At 39.2% G+C, this 17,257-nt stretch overlaps 1 protein-coding gene across 1 annotated transcript; it reads right to left on the reverse strand.

Moving 5' to 3' along the window:
- Positions 1 to 946: 946 nt before the first annotated feature.
- Positions 947 to 14,825, reverse strand: LOC129659895 (protein LEG1 homolog). The gene is made up of 5 exons (XM_055591422.1): positions 14,510 to 14,825; positions 8,098 to 8,282; positions 7,482 to 7,618; positions 2,603 to 2,841; positions 947 to 1,047 (listed from the first exon to the last, which is right to left on the reverse strand). Exons 1-5 carry the CDS (start codon positions 14,823 to 14,825, stop codon positions 947 to 949), a joined length of 978 nt encoding a protein of 325 aa, XP_055447397.1.
- Positions 14,826 to 17,257: the final 2,432 nt, after the last annotated feature.

A 17,257-nucleotide genomic window follows, 5' to 3' on the forward strand; every position in this document is an offset into this window, starting at 1 on the left:
CAGCAGGCCTCCCTGTCCATCACGAACTCCCGGAGTTCACCCAAACTCATGTCCATCGAGTTGGTGATGTCATCCAGCCATCTCATCCTCTGTCGTCCCCTTCTCCTGCCCCCAATCCCTCCCAGCATCAGTCTTTTCCAATGAATCAACTCTTTGCATGAGGTGGCCAAAGTACTGGAGTTTCAGCTTCAGCATCAGTCCTCATGCCATTAGCAGTAGTTTAAATACAGTTTCAGATACTTTTTATTCATTTTTAATATGTGCTTTTTTACTTAGTGCCTTCAATAGAAACAAAAATTGTATTTAATAAGAAAATTACAATTTTGTTTAGTTTACACCAGAATAGCTCAGAAATTTTCTACTTGATGTTGAAATGATTTCTCCAAGTGCTCAGACACTAAGAAAGTAGCCTCTTTCACTACATGGATTGATAATTGTGCTCATAAGGCAAAGTACTTTGAGTTCAGTCCTAGAATATAAATTAGTTAAAAACTCTCTTCAGTGCTCAAAGTTGTATCTTGTAAGAATAATCTCTTAGAGGAGAATTTGCATTGCTTACCTGGCAATATATAAATGAGCATTGAAAGAAATATCAAAACTTGGAAAATCCCATGGACAGAGGAGCTTGGAAGACTACAGTCCATGGGGTCACAAAAGAGTTGGACACGACTTCGTGACTAAATAACAACAACAACCTTCCTTTGACACAGATATTGACATAGTCATATGTAACTCAAGCATTCTGAGATTAATTAGGGTTCCACCAGACATGTAACTGAATTCTAAGGAGAGGTTGGCTGAGGGGATTATTGGCTGATAACTTTGAAAATACAAAGATGAAGCAGGGATAATAAGGACCACAAACTTCTCATAGTCATTATAACATTTGATTGCTTTTATTCATGGAATTAAACTGATCAACCTGTAATAGCATAAATTTTGGCTACTAAATTGGTATTAAGAGTAGCCTTTCAATGAAGAAACGTCCCATAGCCCGAGCAAATTTTGAAGTCATGAGCTTCTTCCAAACTGTTAAAAATAAACCTCCTGTGAAAATAGAAATATTTATGTTTCCGTTAATAAAATTATGAAGAACTTAGAAATGCAGAAGTATACAGAGTAAGGTAAAATTTCTAATTAAAGGATTTGTAACATATTAGTAGTCCTGTGAGACAGTAGCCTTGTCAAAGTATAAAAGAAAATGCATTGTTTGGGGCAATCTAACAGTAAAATGAAGTGCTATTTCCCTTATTTGAGAATGAGATGCATTCAAAAATTCTCACACAATGTAATAGTCACAATATTTTATGGAATAAATTAAATGCACTTACTATGTATCATCACTGTATTACAAATAAAATTGTTGAGACCCATGTTAACCCCTTTCTTACTCTTGTTTGCAATGTTTTCTTTCTAGAGTGAATGTTTTCCCTGGAGGAAGGAGACCTCATGATGTCCAACTGGCACTAAAACTAAGCGATATTTGCCAACTTAGCCTCCCTGAACTACAGGGTTAGTCCATGAAAAGATGGACTAGGAGAGCAGAGACTCCACACTCCTAATTTTAAAACATTGATATTTAAGTGTATAAGGTTCGTTAGTTCATCAATACTTCTGTATTTTCAAGGCAGGCAATACTGGATAGTAAAAAACAAACAAACAAACAAAAAACACACCCACAAAAATTGTAGTAAAACACAACCCAGGAGAGGGCAATGGCACCCCGCTCCGGTATTCTTGCCTGGAAAATCCCATGGGCGGAGGAGCCTGGTAGGCTGCAGTCTGTGGGGTCGCTTAGGAGTCGGACCTGACTGAGCGACTTCACTTTCAGTTTTCACTTTCATGCATTGGAGAAGGAAATGGCAACCCACTCCAGTGTTCTTGCCTGGAGAATCCCAGGGACGGTGGAGTCTGGTGGGCTGCCGTCTATGGGGTTGCACAGAGTCGGACACGACTGAAGCGACTTAGCAGCAGCAGCAGTTTTATTTTGCTTCAGAATATCCTTTAGGACATGTATCCTTTAGGACATGTTATTTGTCTTCAGTGGATCTTTTTACTCCAAAATGTAAACACTGTCATCATCATACTGTTTTTAAGGACAATAAATAAACTGATGTGTGAAAACATGAAACCTAATATCTATTATTTAATTGATATTCAAAAATCTTATATAACTCTGTATCTCTGCACTCTGTCTTCCTAGTTGCACCCCAGCCATCTGTTTCTTATTATATTCTCTGTCTTGGTGGATGAGCACACCTTACACAGGGGAGAATTATACACCAATAATGAAGGGTCTGATTATCATGGACTAGCACTTTTGAAATGTAATCTAAAACTTAGAGTATTTTTAGGGTAGCAATAAGTATTTTAAGAAGAAATATATGAAAGTGTTTATTTTAGAACTGTCACTATTGCAAAAACTGCATGATATGTGAGGTCCTAGAAGGGTAGTTTTCACTAACTGTTATAATTATATTCAATATATCTATAATATAGCAGGTATTCAATCATTCCTGTTGAATGGATCATTAAATATATTTAGTTCTCAAATGACTTTAGTTCATTTAGGTTTCATGGACAGTATAACTCATAATCATACCTGTGCTTTTATTTATTTTTTGAATGAGTTTTACTGCAGTCATAAGTGCTTTTTCCCGTCTGCTGAAGTTATTCATGAGAACATTACGATCCTGATCTGTGAGTGGCCTGTGTGGGAAACCCACTAGGAATTCTGCTGAACTTTCAAAGTATGGGCGATATAATACTGCTTCAACAAATTCAATGGCCAGTAGAAAGTCCATGGTGAAGTCTTGTTCAGTTTCAGAAGAATAGAATGATCTAAAGAAATGACACAAAATTAGATGCATGAGTTACAAAATATTTCATTATACATGCAAATTAAAGTCTAAATGTCTCTTTTCTCCCGTGTTCCTTAGGGATTTTATGCTATTTATTACATAGTTGACTGAAGTGAACCTACAATTTCAGTATATTGTAATTAATCCTCACACTATCTTCTACATTGTGCCTGGCTGAAGAATCTACTACATAGCAACAGAGATGGCAAAACTTTGAATCCCAATTTTTAAAAATTGTAGCATCCTAAGCAACCCCTCTCTTACTTCTACCAGATTTATTCTTTGTGATTTCTGATTCTATTTCTCCTATATCTAATTTCTGTGCCACTAATGTCTAACATCACTTGTTTTCCACAAGCACATTTCAGAGACAGGGTAGTATGAGCCAGTTTAATGAATAGAAGATTATTTAACAGGGATTTCTGAAAATTATTCAACAACATACATAATTGATTCATGTTTATTGTGTGTATATGCTTATATACTTTTTTAATTCATAGGAAATAAGAAATGGACTAGGATTTTGCTACAGTAATCGAATAATCTTCTTGAATAAAACACAATGAGGCTCAAGGCTGAGGGACAAACAAACAGATCAAACAGGATCAGGGTTACATCTGAGTTCATCTAATTTGTAGACTGAAATGGAAGACTCAATTCTTTCTTTCAGTGAACAACTATAAAAACTGAACAAAGTATTAAAAACACGTTCTTGATATCAGAGAGTGGACAATGATTTTGAGAAATTGTAAGATCAAAATCCAAGAAAAAAGTATGATGGACTGAAAATTTACATGTTGGAGTTTATATTAAAGAGAAAGAAAGACCAGAGTGCAGACTATGTCTCTCCTTCTCCTTTCTGTCTTCTCCACATGAGGACAGAAGAAGGCAGCCATCTGCAAGTCAGAAAGAGGGCCCTCACGAGAAGTTGACCATGCTGACACCTTAATTCCTAAGTTATAGCCTCCAGAATTGCAAGAATATCAATTTTGGTGATTTAAGTCACCCAGTCTATGGAATTTGGTTATGGCAGCCCAAGTTCACTAATAAGAAGGGAGAACATGATACAGGATGCTTGGAGCTGGTGCACTGGGATGACCCAGAGGGATGGGATGGGGAGGGAAGTGGGAGGGGGGTTCAGGATGAGGAGCACGTGTACCCCCGTGGTGGATTCATGCTGATTTATGGTAAAACCAATACAATGTTGTAAAGTAATTAGCCTCCAATTAAATAAATTTATACTAAAAAAAGAAGGGAGAACATGTGGTAAGTATCATATACGAGGAGATTTTTCCACCCAAGGGAATGGATGCTTTTGAAAGCTGTTGCTCTAATGTTTACATGATGAGAAGAGTCTTTGACAAAATTGTGCAACTGAGAGAAGAAACATCAGAGTTAATGAATAACTAAATAGTAGTCTACACACACATACACACACAAGCATACAAAATATCATGCCATTGAAGATTATGGAGTAGATTTTTTTTAAACCAGAAAAAGGGATTAAATAGCAAAGAAAAAATTGATCTACACTGAACATTTTCCATGTTAAGAAGACTTCATTAAAGGAGTGAGCCAACAAGCATAAACTGAGAAAAGGTACATTCAAGATACATAACTGACAAAGTGTTAATATTTAATCGATGTAAATTCCTCCAAATTGATAAGTGAAAGCTAGGAATTTCAATTAAAAAATTTAAGTCTGGGAACTTCACAAAAGAAGACATCTGTATAGTTTGCTAAATATCAAAAAAATTGCCACCTCATTTAGTAATGTAGGATTTGTAAGCAATTTTCACATTTAGATACTACTCAAAAGAATGGATAAAAGCATGAAAGTGACCATTATCAAGTATAAGATAGAATATGATGCAAAAGAACCTATCAACACCGCTGGAATGAATATTAATTTGTGTTCAATACAAATTATTTGGTATATATCCTCTTTGACCCCGAAAATCTCTTCACCAGACATTTAGACATATGCTTGATGAAAGACCAGAATGAGAATGCTTGCGACAAGTATTTGTGAGAGTCAAGAATTAGAAGTAACACACTGGTCCTTTTATGGTAGAATGGCTATTTAAACTATCATATACTAATCTGTCATTACACAGATATGAAAAAGACAAAATTATTGCTGCACACAAGATAGATGACCGATTAAAATTTCAGTGGAAGAAATCAATTAGTATTGTGCTATTCCATCCATACAAAGATTGAAAACAAGCAAAAATAATCCATGGTGTTAGAATAGTAGCTCCTTTTGGGTAGAAGGGAAAGAATAGTAAATGAAATGAGGACAGGGGCCGGTCCTGCAGTATGGTTCGATTCTGTTTCTTGCCCTGGGATTGGTAGCATGGGACTTTTATTTTGTGATAACTCATTATACTGATTACTTAGGATCTGTGTACTTCACTGCATACTTGTAATCTGTCAATAAAAAGCTATTATAATTACCTTTCTTCTCTATTATGGCATAAGAGTTAGAGTGACAGAAATATTTCTTTATACATGTGGAACTCAGTGATAGAAAACATGGTTAATGGACTTTGAACACTAAATATATTTTTCTAATCTGAATCAATTCAATTAAATTAATGGATTCATTATTTACAAAAATCTCACTATTCCTGTTTTGACTATAATGCTTAAAGACCAAAGTGCACATAATCTAAAATTGTTCAATTCTCTGAAACAAGATTTTTGAAAAGCTTAAATGAGATAATGCATGCAAAGCACTACACACCGCTTGATTCACAGAAGCACTCAAAAAAGTAAGCGACTAAAAAAGACAGCAGGGGCTAATATATTGTTACTGTTAAGATGTTCATAAATTAAGTCTGGAGGTGTTGATTTAAAATATGTTGATGCAACGGGCATGGCATCACTAAGTCTAAAAAAGTGCACAGTGTCAACGTTTATTGTAAATGGGCAACTTTAACACTAAAAGACATTGGAATAAGCATAGAGTGATGAGGGATGGAGAAAAAAAAGAATCTGCAGTGATAAAGAGGAAAATGTGCTTAGTCGCTCAGTCGTGTCTGACTCTTTGCGACCCCATGGACTGTAACCCGCCAGGTTCCTCTGTCCCTGGGGATTCTCCAGACAAGAATACTGGAGTGGGTTGCCATGCCCTCCTCCAGGGTATTTTCCCAACTCAGGGATCAAACCCAGGTCTCCTGCATTGCAGGCAGATTCTTTACTGAGTCACCAGGGAAGCCTAAAGAGGAAAATAGTAAGCGTTTTTATGAATAGGTGAGAAGATTTTTTTGCCAAGGCCATTCACCTTTGAGTATATAATTTTTTGCATTTGAATCCAAATATATTTCACTCAGAAAATCAATAAAAAATGCTTTACAAAAGGAAGTTCCCAGAGATATTCACAATTGAAAAGAAGGCTCTCTTCAGGGTTTTCTGAGATTCCATATCTAGGTACTGTTATAGAGGAATTCTCGGGGCTTCCCAGGTGGCTCAGTGATAACAAACACAGCTGCCAGGAGTTGCAGGAGACACAGATTCAATACCTAAGTTGGGTTGATCTCCTGAAGTAGAAAATGGAAACCCACTCCAGTATTCTTGCTTGGAAAATTCCACAGACAGAGGAGCCTGGCAGGCTACAGTCCATGGGATTGCAGAGTCAGACATGACTGAGCACCTGTGTACACAGAGGTACAAAAACACCAAAAATTTTGTTCAAGGCTGCTTTGGGACAAAAACTCATGTTAATGACTGAATGTAGATCATTGAAGTCACTGCATCTCAACTCACATTTATATTAAGAAATAACTCTTTGAACTGAAGGAGGTGATGAACAGTACAATAGGCAGGAGGACAGAAGTTGACAATTGGATTCAAGGATGACCTAGAACCAGGGAGACAAGAAGCCTAGAAGAGAAACAGGAGCAGGACCAGGATCCTGGACTTCTCCCACAAAAAGCCCTTACTTTACAAATACCTAGAGAAAGCTGACCATGCTTAGCAGCAGACTTCATTGTAGTCTTTGTCTATTATTAAATGAAATTTCCTATATTTACCTAGGTGTATGTTAAGCATGTAAGTTTCACATAGTTTATCTTACTACATTTTTATCTGTAAAAAAAGAGAAAATGACCTCTCTTTAAGAAATTACTTAAACTATTATGAGAATCAGATAACTAGATGAACCCCATAAAATTACCAAACAACATGCTATGTGTTTTAAACCATTTTTTTTAGGAGGATGAAGGTTGGCATTGCAAATTGAAACCCAGTGAAAATTTTTTACCACACTATTTCATAGCTACCTTATATAAACAAGTAGAAATTAATTGCACATTGCATCAATTAAAAAATAATGATTGGACATGAAGAATGACTTTGCTATGAGATATACTGTCAAATAATGTATGGAGCATCCTCTCAAAAAACCTGTAAGCAACCACCTATCTTTTCATGTATATCTTCCTTGGTAGACCAGATGACTGCTGAATTGCAAATAATAATGGAAAAACTATTTCTTGATACATTTTGAAACTATGAGTAATGAATATTTGAGGCAACCACATCTTACACGTTAAATTTTACAATTCCAGAAAGAAAGCCAGAGTTTAATTGCATCACATAAAGCAATTCTCTTACACATCCCTGAACTTCGGTTTTGCCACATCAATGGCAGCTCGATGGGCCGCCCACATCTTAAAGATCGCTGTGTCCTCATCTGTGTCATACTGAGGAATACCGCTGGTAGTGGAAACTATCTTTCTGGACAGCAGATACTGCAGAATGAGAAATGATTTACTTCAATAACAGATTTTAAAATAAATTTAATTACCAGTGTCATGAAGTCCTGAAAAAGAATACTGTAATACACTCATCTAGCTGACTGTTTACCAATGAAATTTATTTTCAAAATAAATTTTAACACTTAGAGATGTTATTTAGCTTAACCTATTTGCTTTACAGATGGATGTATACCAATTTATTTGCAGAGACAGAAGTAATTTGGTAATTATTACATTAATTTTCTGAAAAACCTTTTTATAAATACAATTACACCAATTTGCTATCAACTATTTAGTAATATTTCAGGCTACTAATAGGAACAGTACAAGGAGGTAGGGACAAAACTTTGAACTTAAAATTTCATATGCATATTAATGTGAAGTTTAGTCTATTTTTAAATCATAAATCCCAACAGAAGAACTTCAGTGTCTTCATTCATTCTATTCATAAAAATATCATTGCATTCTTTTACCTTATAGAACTTGTTGGCTACATCCATAACTTGTGGATAGGATGCATGGCATTCCTCAATTGAATAACAGAAGTTAGATCTGTACTCCTCTCGAGATAGTAACTCTACCTCATATGGCAAATTCCCCAAAAACTCAGATTCAATTGCAGCAAGGAAATACATAATAACCACATAGTAGCTAAAGCCTGTAAAAAAATAGGATGGAGTTATCTGGAGCCATTAATTGTCTATACAAAGTAGGAGTTAACCAAATGACTAATGCTTAATCTATATAATTTATCTTCTTTATTCTCCAAACCATGTTGAATTTGTTGGCTCTAGGAAATGCACATGATTATGAAAACTTAGGGCTCATCACAGTCAGGAAAGTTTCCATTGGGGACACACTCTTGGTGCAGTTATTTGTATATGGGTCTACATTCACATACAATTAATGCAATTCAGTTCCAAATTATTTATGTCCTATATTTATTTATCCCTCAAATAGGAAGTAAAGAATAAGATTTGACTCAGGAAAGGACTCCCTTCTGTTTGGTTATATATGTTGTAGCTGTTTAGTCCCTAAGTCTTGTCCAACTCTTTGCAACACCATGGACTGTAACCTATCAGACTCCACTGTCCATGGGATTTCCCAGGCAAGGATCCTGGAGTGGGTTGCCATTTCTTTCTCCAGGGGATCTTCCAGACACAAGGATTGAACCCAAGTCTCCTGATTAGGCAGGTGGATTCTTTACCACCAGGGAGGCCCTGGGTATATATATATAAGCGCGGGCAGCTGCGACCAGCACACTTAAGCATGGCTGGGAGGAGCAGACTCACCCCCGAGGTCAGGGGCAGAGCCTGGAGGACCCCATGCCAGACGGGCGGCAGCCAAGAGGAGTTACCCCACGTCCGAGGTCATGGGCAGCGGCCGAGAGTGCCAGACTGCGACGGCGCAGGAACAGCCAAGAGGAGCTACCCCACGTCCGAGGTCAGGGGCGACGGCCTAGAGGAGCTACCCTGCGTCCGAGGTCCGTAGGCAGATGGGAGGAGCTGTCCCCCGCCCCCACGCCTGAGGCCAGGGGTGGCGGAGGGAGGACCAACTCCACGTCCAAGGAGCGGTGGCTGCGCGGGCGCAGGAGGGCCTAGAGTTGAAGGTCAGGAAGGGCGGCAGTGAGGAGATACCCCTCGTCTAAGGTAAGGAACAGCGGCTGCGCTTTGCTGGAGCAGCCTTGAAGAGATACCCCACGCCCAAGGTAAGAGAAACCCAAGTAAGATGGTAGGTGTTGCAAGAGGGCATCAGAGGGCAAACACACTGAAACCATACTCACAGAAAACTAGTCAATCTGATCACACTAGGACCACAGCCTTATCTAACTCAATGAAACTAAGCTATGCCCGTGGGGCCACCCAAGACGGGCGGGTCATGGTGGAGAGATCTGTCAGAATGTTGTCCACTGGAGAAGGGAATGGCAAACCACTTCAGTATTCTTGACTTGAGAACCCCATGAACAGTATGAAAAGGCAAAATGATAGGATACTGAAAGAGGAACTCCCCAGGTCAGTAGGGGCCCAATATGCTACTGGAGATAAGTGGAGAAATAACTCCAAAAAGAATGAAGGGATGCAGCCAAAGCAAAAACAATACCCAGCTGTGGATGTGACTGGTGATAGAAGCAAGGTCCAATGCTGTAAAGAGCAGTATTGCATAGGAACCTGGAATATCAGGTCCATGAATCAAGGCAAATTGGAAGTGGTCAAACAAGAGATGACAAGTGTGAACATTGACATTCTAGGAATCAGCGAACTCAAATGGACTGGAATGGGTGAATTTAACTCAGATGACCATTATATCTACTACCGAGGACAGGAATCCCTCAGAAGAAATGGAGTAGCCATCATGGTCAACAAAAGAGTCTGAAATGCAGGACTTGGATGCAATCTCAAAGATGACAGAATGATCTCTGTCTGTTTCCTAGGCAAACCATTCAGTATCACAGTAATCCAAGTCTATGCCCCAACCAGTAATGCTAAAGAAGCTGAAGTTGAACGGTTCTATGAAGACCTACAAGACCTTTTAGAAGTAACACCCCCCAAAATTGTCCTTTTCATTATAGGGGACTTTAGTCAAGAAACACCTGGAGTAACAGGCAAATTTGGCCTTGGAATACGGAATGAAGCAGGGCAAAGACTAAGAGTTTTGCCAAGAAAATGCAGTGGTCATAGCAAACATCCTCTTCCAACAACACAAGAGAAGACTCTACACATAGACATCACCAGATGGTCAACACTGAAATCAGGTTGATTATGTTCTTTGCAGCCAAAGATGGAGAAGCTCTATATAGTCAGCAAAAACAAGACCAGGAGCTGACTGTGGCTCAGATCATGAACTCCTTATTGCCAAATTCAGACTTAAATTGAAGAAAGCAGGGACAACCACTAGAGCATTCAGGTATGACCTAAATCAAATCCTTTATGATTATACAGTGGAAGTGAGAAATAGATTTAAGGGCCTAGATCTGATAGAGAGAGTGCCTGATGAACTATGGACTGAGGTTCGTGACATTGTACAGGAGACAGGGATCAAGACCATTCCCATGGAAAAGAAGCGCAAAAAAGCAAAATGGCTGTCTGGGGAGGCCTTACAAATAGCTGTGAAAAGAAGAGAAGCAAAAAGCAAAGGAGAAAAGGAAAGATATAAGCATCTGAATGCAGAGTTCCAAAGAATAGCAAGAAGAGATATAAGAAAGCCTTCCTCAGCAATCAATGCAAAGAAATAGAGGAAAACAACAGAATGGGAAAGACTAGAGATCTCTGCAAGAAAATCAGAGATACCAAGGGGACATTTCATGCAAAGATGGGCTTGATTAAGGACAGAAATGGTATGGACCTAACAGAAGCAGAAGACATTAGAAAGAGGTGGCAAGAATACACAGAAGAACTGTACAAAAAAGATCTTCATGACCCAGATAATCATGATGGTGTGATCACTGACTTAGAGCCAGACATCCTGGAATGTGAAGTCAAGTGGACCTTAGAAAGTATCACTACGAACAAAGCTAGTGGAGGTGATAGAATTCCAGTTGAGCTATTTCAAATCCTGAAAGATGATGCTGTGAAAGTGCTGCACTCAATATGCCAGCAAATATGGAAAACTCAGCAATGGCCACAGGACTGGAAAAGGTCAGTTTTCATTCCAATCCCAAAGAAAGGCAATGCCAAAGAGTGCTCAAACTACCACACAATTGCACTCATCTCACATGCTAGTAAAGTAATGCTCAAAATTCTTCAAGCCAGGCTTCAAAAATACGTGAACCGTGAACTTCCTGATGTTCAAGCTGGTTTTAGAAAAGGCAGAGGAACCAGAGATCAAATTGCCAACATCTGCTGGATCATGGAAAAAGCAAGAGAGTTCTAGAAAAACATCTATTTCTGCTTTATTGACTATGCCAAAGCCTTTGACTGTGTGGATCACAATAAACTGTGGAAAATTCTGAAAGAGATGGGAATACCAGACCACCTGACTTGTCTCTTGAGAAATCTGTATGCAGGTCAGGAAGCAACAGTTAGAACTGGACATGGAACAACAGACTGGTTCCAAATAGGGAAAGAAGTACGTCAAGGCTGTATATTATCACCCTGCTTATTTAACTTATATGCAAAGTACATCATGAGAAACGCTGGACTGGAAGAAACACAAGCTGGAATCAAGATTGCCGGGAGAAATATCAATAACCTCAGATATACGGATGACACCACCCTTATGGCAGAAAGTGAAGAGGAACTAAAAAGCCTCTTGATGAAAGTGAAAGAGGAAAGTGAAAAAGTTGGCTTAAAGCTTAACATTCAGAAAACAAAGATCATGGCATCCGGTCCCATCACTCCCCGGGAAATATGTGGGGAAACAGTGGAAACAGTGTCAGACTTTATTTTTGGGGGCTCTAGAATCACTGCATATGGTGACTGCAGCCATGAAATTAAAAGACGCTTACTCCTTGGAAGGAATGATATGACCAACCTAGATAGCATATTCAAAAGCAGAGACATTAGTTTGCCAACAAAGGTCCATCTAGTCAATGCTATGGTTTTTCCAGTGGTCATGTATGGATGTGAGAGTTGGACTGTGAAGAAGGCTGGGCGCCGAAGAATTGATGCTTTTGAACTGTGGTGCTGGAGAAGACTCTTGAGAGTCTGCAAGGAGATCCAACCAGTGCATTCTGAAAGAGATCAGCCCTGGGATTTCTTTGGAGGGAATGATGCTAAAGCTGAAACTCCAGTACTTTGGCCACCTCATGCGAACAGTTGACTCATTGGAAAAGACTCTGATGCTGGGAGGGATTGGGGGCTGGAGGAGAAGGGGACGACAGAGGATGAGATGGCTGGACGGCATCACTGACTCGATGGATGTGAGTCTGAGTGAACTCCGGGAGTTGGTAATGGACAGGGAGGCATTCATGGGGTCTCAAAGAGTCGGACAGGACTGAGCGACTGAACTGAACTGAAAAAGAATGATGTGCTGTAGATCTTAACATAGACATAGCCATAGAAAGAGTTGCCATTCATATTTGTTTTTTTAAATTGACTAGCCCCCACCTCAGGGAAATGCACAGAAAAACTGTATATATTTACAGAGTAAATATCAAGGTTTAACCCAACTTAGCTGCCATCAGTGGGGTTGCACAGAGTCGGACATGACTGAAGGGACTTAGCAGCAGCAGCAGCAGCAGCAGCAGCTTACCCTATAGAATAGCAGAGTGAGCAAGCCCCACAACCACAGATCAATAAAGAAATATGGTGAAAATATAGCACTTACCTCCCCAGCCACTGTTGATAGATATGCAGCCAGAGATTCCAGACTCATAAACACACCATGAACTATTGGGAGGCTATGAAAATCTATCTACAGAGTAAACAGAGTAGGTGAAAAGAGTTAAACCTTGAATAGAATGTCATAAGAGAGGAAAAGACTCATATGCTCCCCTCCAAAGAGTTAAGAAGAGGGTTATGCCTGTTAAAGATATGGTCCATTCATATGAATAGCATTTCATTCACTTTGAGAGCTCAAAGCTTCTCAGAAACTCTAGCCTGTACAGACCTTTTCTTGCATTTTTTTCTGTTTTTTTTTTTATTACTTTTTTTATGCTTTACCAATTTTTTCTTGACTAAGCTGGACCTGCAGAGTGTTTCACAAGGCAGTCTCTGTGGGTTCTTCTTTTCTTCCTGAATCAATCAAGACTTCATTGCAATAATTCAAATGTGCAGAAGTTTTTTTTTTTTTCCCCCTGTATTAAAGCACCACATTCTAGTCCTTGTTTCATTCTGGATTCTGTCTAGTCACATCCAAAGAAGGCAATTTTAAAAAGAATTTCATGAGAATGGAAGCTGGTTTTGTTCCAGAATCTCAGTAATAAGATAATTGATTTAAGAAGTAGTGAGAGCAAAATACAGATGGAGAAATTCACCCCAACTGAAGCAGGAAAGAGAGGAGCCTTCTAGAAGCACAGAGTTCCCAGCATCACACTTGACTCCATTTCCCCATCCTACTTGTTTAAGTGCAGGAAGAGAGTGCTGCCCTCTGGGCCCGTCCCTCCCTGTTTTCAGCCCTTTTTTCTGCCTGAACCTTACAACTTACAGGAAAGAGACTGTGCAGTGAGGGCCATATCTTATTTACTCTTTCTACTAATATTTAAGAGGCAAAACTCAGGCTTTCAAGGAAAAGTATGCTCCTTACTTTAGTTTGTGTGAAACCTCACCCTGGGTTTCATAGCTGAAAGAAATTTTGTCATATTTCCTCTAATTATCTCACCTCATGCAGCAGAGATATTTTGGTACCACCTTGCCCTGAGAAGCTGTGTCTATTCAGTGGCTAAGTCCTGCCCAACTGTGTGGGAACCCATGACTCTAGCTGGCCAAACTCCTCGTCCATGGGATATTCCAGGGAAGAATACTGAAGTGGGTTGCCATTTCCTTACCCAGGGGATCTTACTGATCCAGGGATGGAAAATGGGTCTCTGGCGTCTCATGCCATGGCAAGCAGCTTCTTTACCACTGAGCCAGATGGGAAGCCCAGGCTCTCAGTAGTCTCAGCAGTAAAGAATTTGGTGACACTACTAAGCAGACAAAGACAACAACAAAAAATATTTGTTTTTCCAAACGATAAGCTTTTTCAGTTTACAGGAATTTATATTATAAAAAACTGCATTTTAAAACCAGAAAGTCTATAAAATGTAAAGAAAAGGTATACCATATACTTTTACTAATCAAAAGACGCGTTTAATAAGTCCTAAGAGAGCCTGAATACTAGAAGATAAATGATTATATTGACTGCATACTCAATCAGCATTCAGAGAGTAAAACAGATTACATATTATGACTTTCAATAACAATGAAAGCAAAAAACAATTTTCCTTGCCTTTAATTAAAATGTACATACCTGTTTTAAATAGCTCTCCATACATTAAAGTTACTGCCCAATGTACATTCCCTGTACTGTTTTTGCCAAATGAAGCAAAATATTTGTCTGATTCTGTTATAAGGATCTTACATATTCTTAGTCGATCCATATATTTCCAGGGTTCAATGATTATCTTGTTATTCTGCACTGGAAATTCTGCTATGTCTCCATTAATCTGGTCCCAGAAAGGGAGATAGTTGTTGTCTGCATTGGTGGTTGGCCCTGGATCTGGGGCCAATCCCACAGAAAAGAAGCTCAGGAAGAGAAAAGTAGGGATCAGCAAAGAAGACCACATCCTCTCCCTGCCCGTTGTACTTAAGTGTGAGTCTCAACCAAAAGCAAGTTATATAGCAGATGGGAGGTAGTCTTCTGGCCAATTAGAAAATGACAAATAAACTGCCCAACAAGCACCTGAATTGATGAGTAAATAATGAACATCTGCCAACACAGATTTAGCAACTAAAATTGTTAAAGTCTTCAGATAAATTGTAAAATGCTTCAAATAAATTATTTGCACAGATAATTGATTGCAAATAGGCATTATTTCCCATAGTTTAAACTATGTAATCATTGTCAGTTTTTCTAAAATAACGTATTAAATTTAACCCAAAGGAATACTTTCATGTTTTCCTGTTTTATTGTGAAATAGTTGACATGCCATTGCCTAAGTTTAAGGCATATAGCATGAAAGGTTGCTTTACATATTTTGTAAAATGATTACCACAAAAGTTTCAGCTAATATCCATCCTCTCATCTAAATACAATGAAAAGAAAGAAAAAATAGGGAAAAGCACTTTCTTCTTGTGATGAGAACTCTTAGGTTTTACTGTCCTCACAACTTTTTAATATATAATACAACAGTGTTAGGTTTCCCTGGTTTCTCAGTGGTAAAGAATCTGACCCTCAAGGCAGGATACCTGGGTTTGATCTATGAGTTGCGAAGGTCCCCTGGAGAAAGAAATGGCAACCCCCTGCAGTATTCTTGCCTGAGAAATCTAAAGGACAGAAGAGCCTGGCAGGCTATAGTCCACAAAAAGTCGTACATGACAGAGCATGCACAGGCACTGCAGGGTTAGCTATAGTCATCGTGTTGTACATTACATCCCTATTATTTATCTTATAACCGGAAGTCTGTATTTACTGACCAGCTTCTTCATTTCCCTATCCTCCTGACCACCTGCTCTGGTAACCCCAAATATGATCTCTTTTTCTACACGCTTTTTTTTTTCTTTCAGATTTTGCACATGAGTAAGATCAAAGGAGTATGTCAAGGCTGTATATTGTCACCCTGCTTATTTAACTTATGTGCAGAATACATCATGAGAACACTGGACTGGAAGAAACACAAGCTGGAATCAAGAGTGCCAGGAGAAATATCAATAACCTCAGATATGCAGATGACACCACCCTTATGGCAGAAAGTGAAGAGGAACTCAAAAGCCTCTTGAGGAAAGTGAAAATGGAGAGTGAAAAAGTTGGTTTAAAGCTCAACATTCAGAAAACAAAGATCATGGCATCCAGTCCCCTCACTTCCTGGGAAATAGATGGGGAAATAGTGGAAACAGTATCAGACTTTAATTTTTGGGCTCCAAAATCACTGCAGATGGTGACTGCAGCCATGAAATTAAAATATGCTTACTCCTTGGAAGGAAAGTGATGACCAACCTAGATAGCATATTCAAAAGCAGAGACATTACTTTACCGACAAAGGTCCGTCTAGTCAAGGCTATGATGTTTCCTGTGGTCGTGTATGGATGTGAGAGTTGGACTGTGAAGAAGGCTGAGCACCGAAGAATTGATGCTTTTGAACTGTGGTGTTGGAGAAGACTCTTGAGAGTCCCTTGGACTGCAAGGAGATCCAACCAGTCCATTCTGAAGGAGATTGGTCCTGGGATTTCTTTGGAAGGACTGATGCTAAAGCTGAAACTCCAATACTTTGGCCCCCTCATGCAAAGAGTTGACTCACTGGAAAAGACTCTGATTCTTGGAGGGATTGGGGGCAGGAGGAGAAGGGGACGACAGAGGATGAGATGGCTGGATGGCGTCACTGACTCGATGGACGTGAGTCTGAGTGAACTCCGGGAGTTGGTGATCTACAGGGAGGCCTGGCGTGCTGCGATTCATGGGGTTGCAAAGAGTCGGATACGACTGAGCGACTGAACTGAACTGAACTGAACTGAAGATCATATAGTTTTTTTCTTTCTTTGACTTACTTCACTTAGTATAATACCTTAAAGGTCCATCCATGTTGCTGCAAATTCAGGATTTCCTTGCAGTTTATGGCTGAATAATATTCCATTGTATGTGTTTACCACAACTTCTTTATCCTTTCATCCATCAGTGGACACTTAGATTTTCAAGACTTGGCTCTTGTAAATAAAGCAGCTATGAATATGGGGTGCAGATATCCTTTTGTTAGTGTTTTAGTTACCATTTGGATATAATCCCAGTGGGTCTCCCTGGGAGCAGAGACAGTAAAGAATCTGCCTGAAAATCAGGCGACCTCTGTTTGATCCCTGGGTCAGGAAAATCACCTGAAGAAGGGAAGGGCTATCAGTATTCTGGTGGAGTGGGAAGGCCACTCCAGTATTCTTGCCTAGAGAATCCCAAGGACAGAGAAACCTGATGGGCTATAGTCCATGGGGTCTCAAAGTGTCAGACATGACTCTTTCATACTCTAACACTTCCATAATTCCAGAAGTACAATTGCTGGGTCATATGGTAGTT

The sequence above is a fragment of the Bubalus kerabau genome, chromosome 9 (assembly GCF_029407905.1).
Source record: "Bubalus kerabau isolate K-KA32 ecotype Philippines breed swamp buffalo chromosome 9, PCC_UOA_SB_1v2, whole genome shotgun sequence".
In the NCBI taxonomy this organism is placed as follows: domain Eukaryota; kingdom Metazoa; phylum Chordata; class Mammalia; order Artiodactyla; family Bovidae; genus Bubalus; species Bubalus kerabau.

Bases quoted from the DNA above. Each gene is read 5' to 3' on its own strand.
- LOC129659895 (XM_055591422.1), bottom strand. From the start codon at position 14,825: ATGTGGTCTTCTTTGCTGATCCCTACTTTTCTCTTCCTGAGCTTCTTT. The intron at 8,283-14,509 runs GTATGTACATTT...ATTTTTTTACAG, and splicing joins TGGAGAGCTATTTAAAACAG to GCTTTAGCTACTATGTGGTT. The intron at 7,619-8,097 runs GTAAAAGAATGC...CTCATTCTGCAG, and splicing joins TAGCCAACAAGTTCTATAAG to TATCTGCTGTCCAGAAAGAT.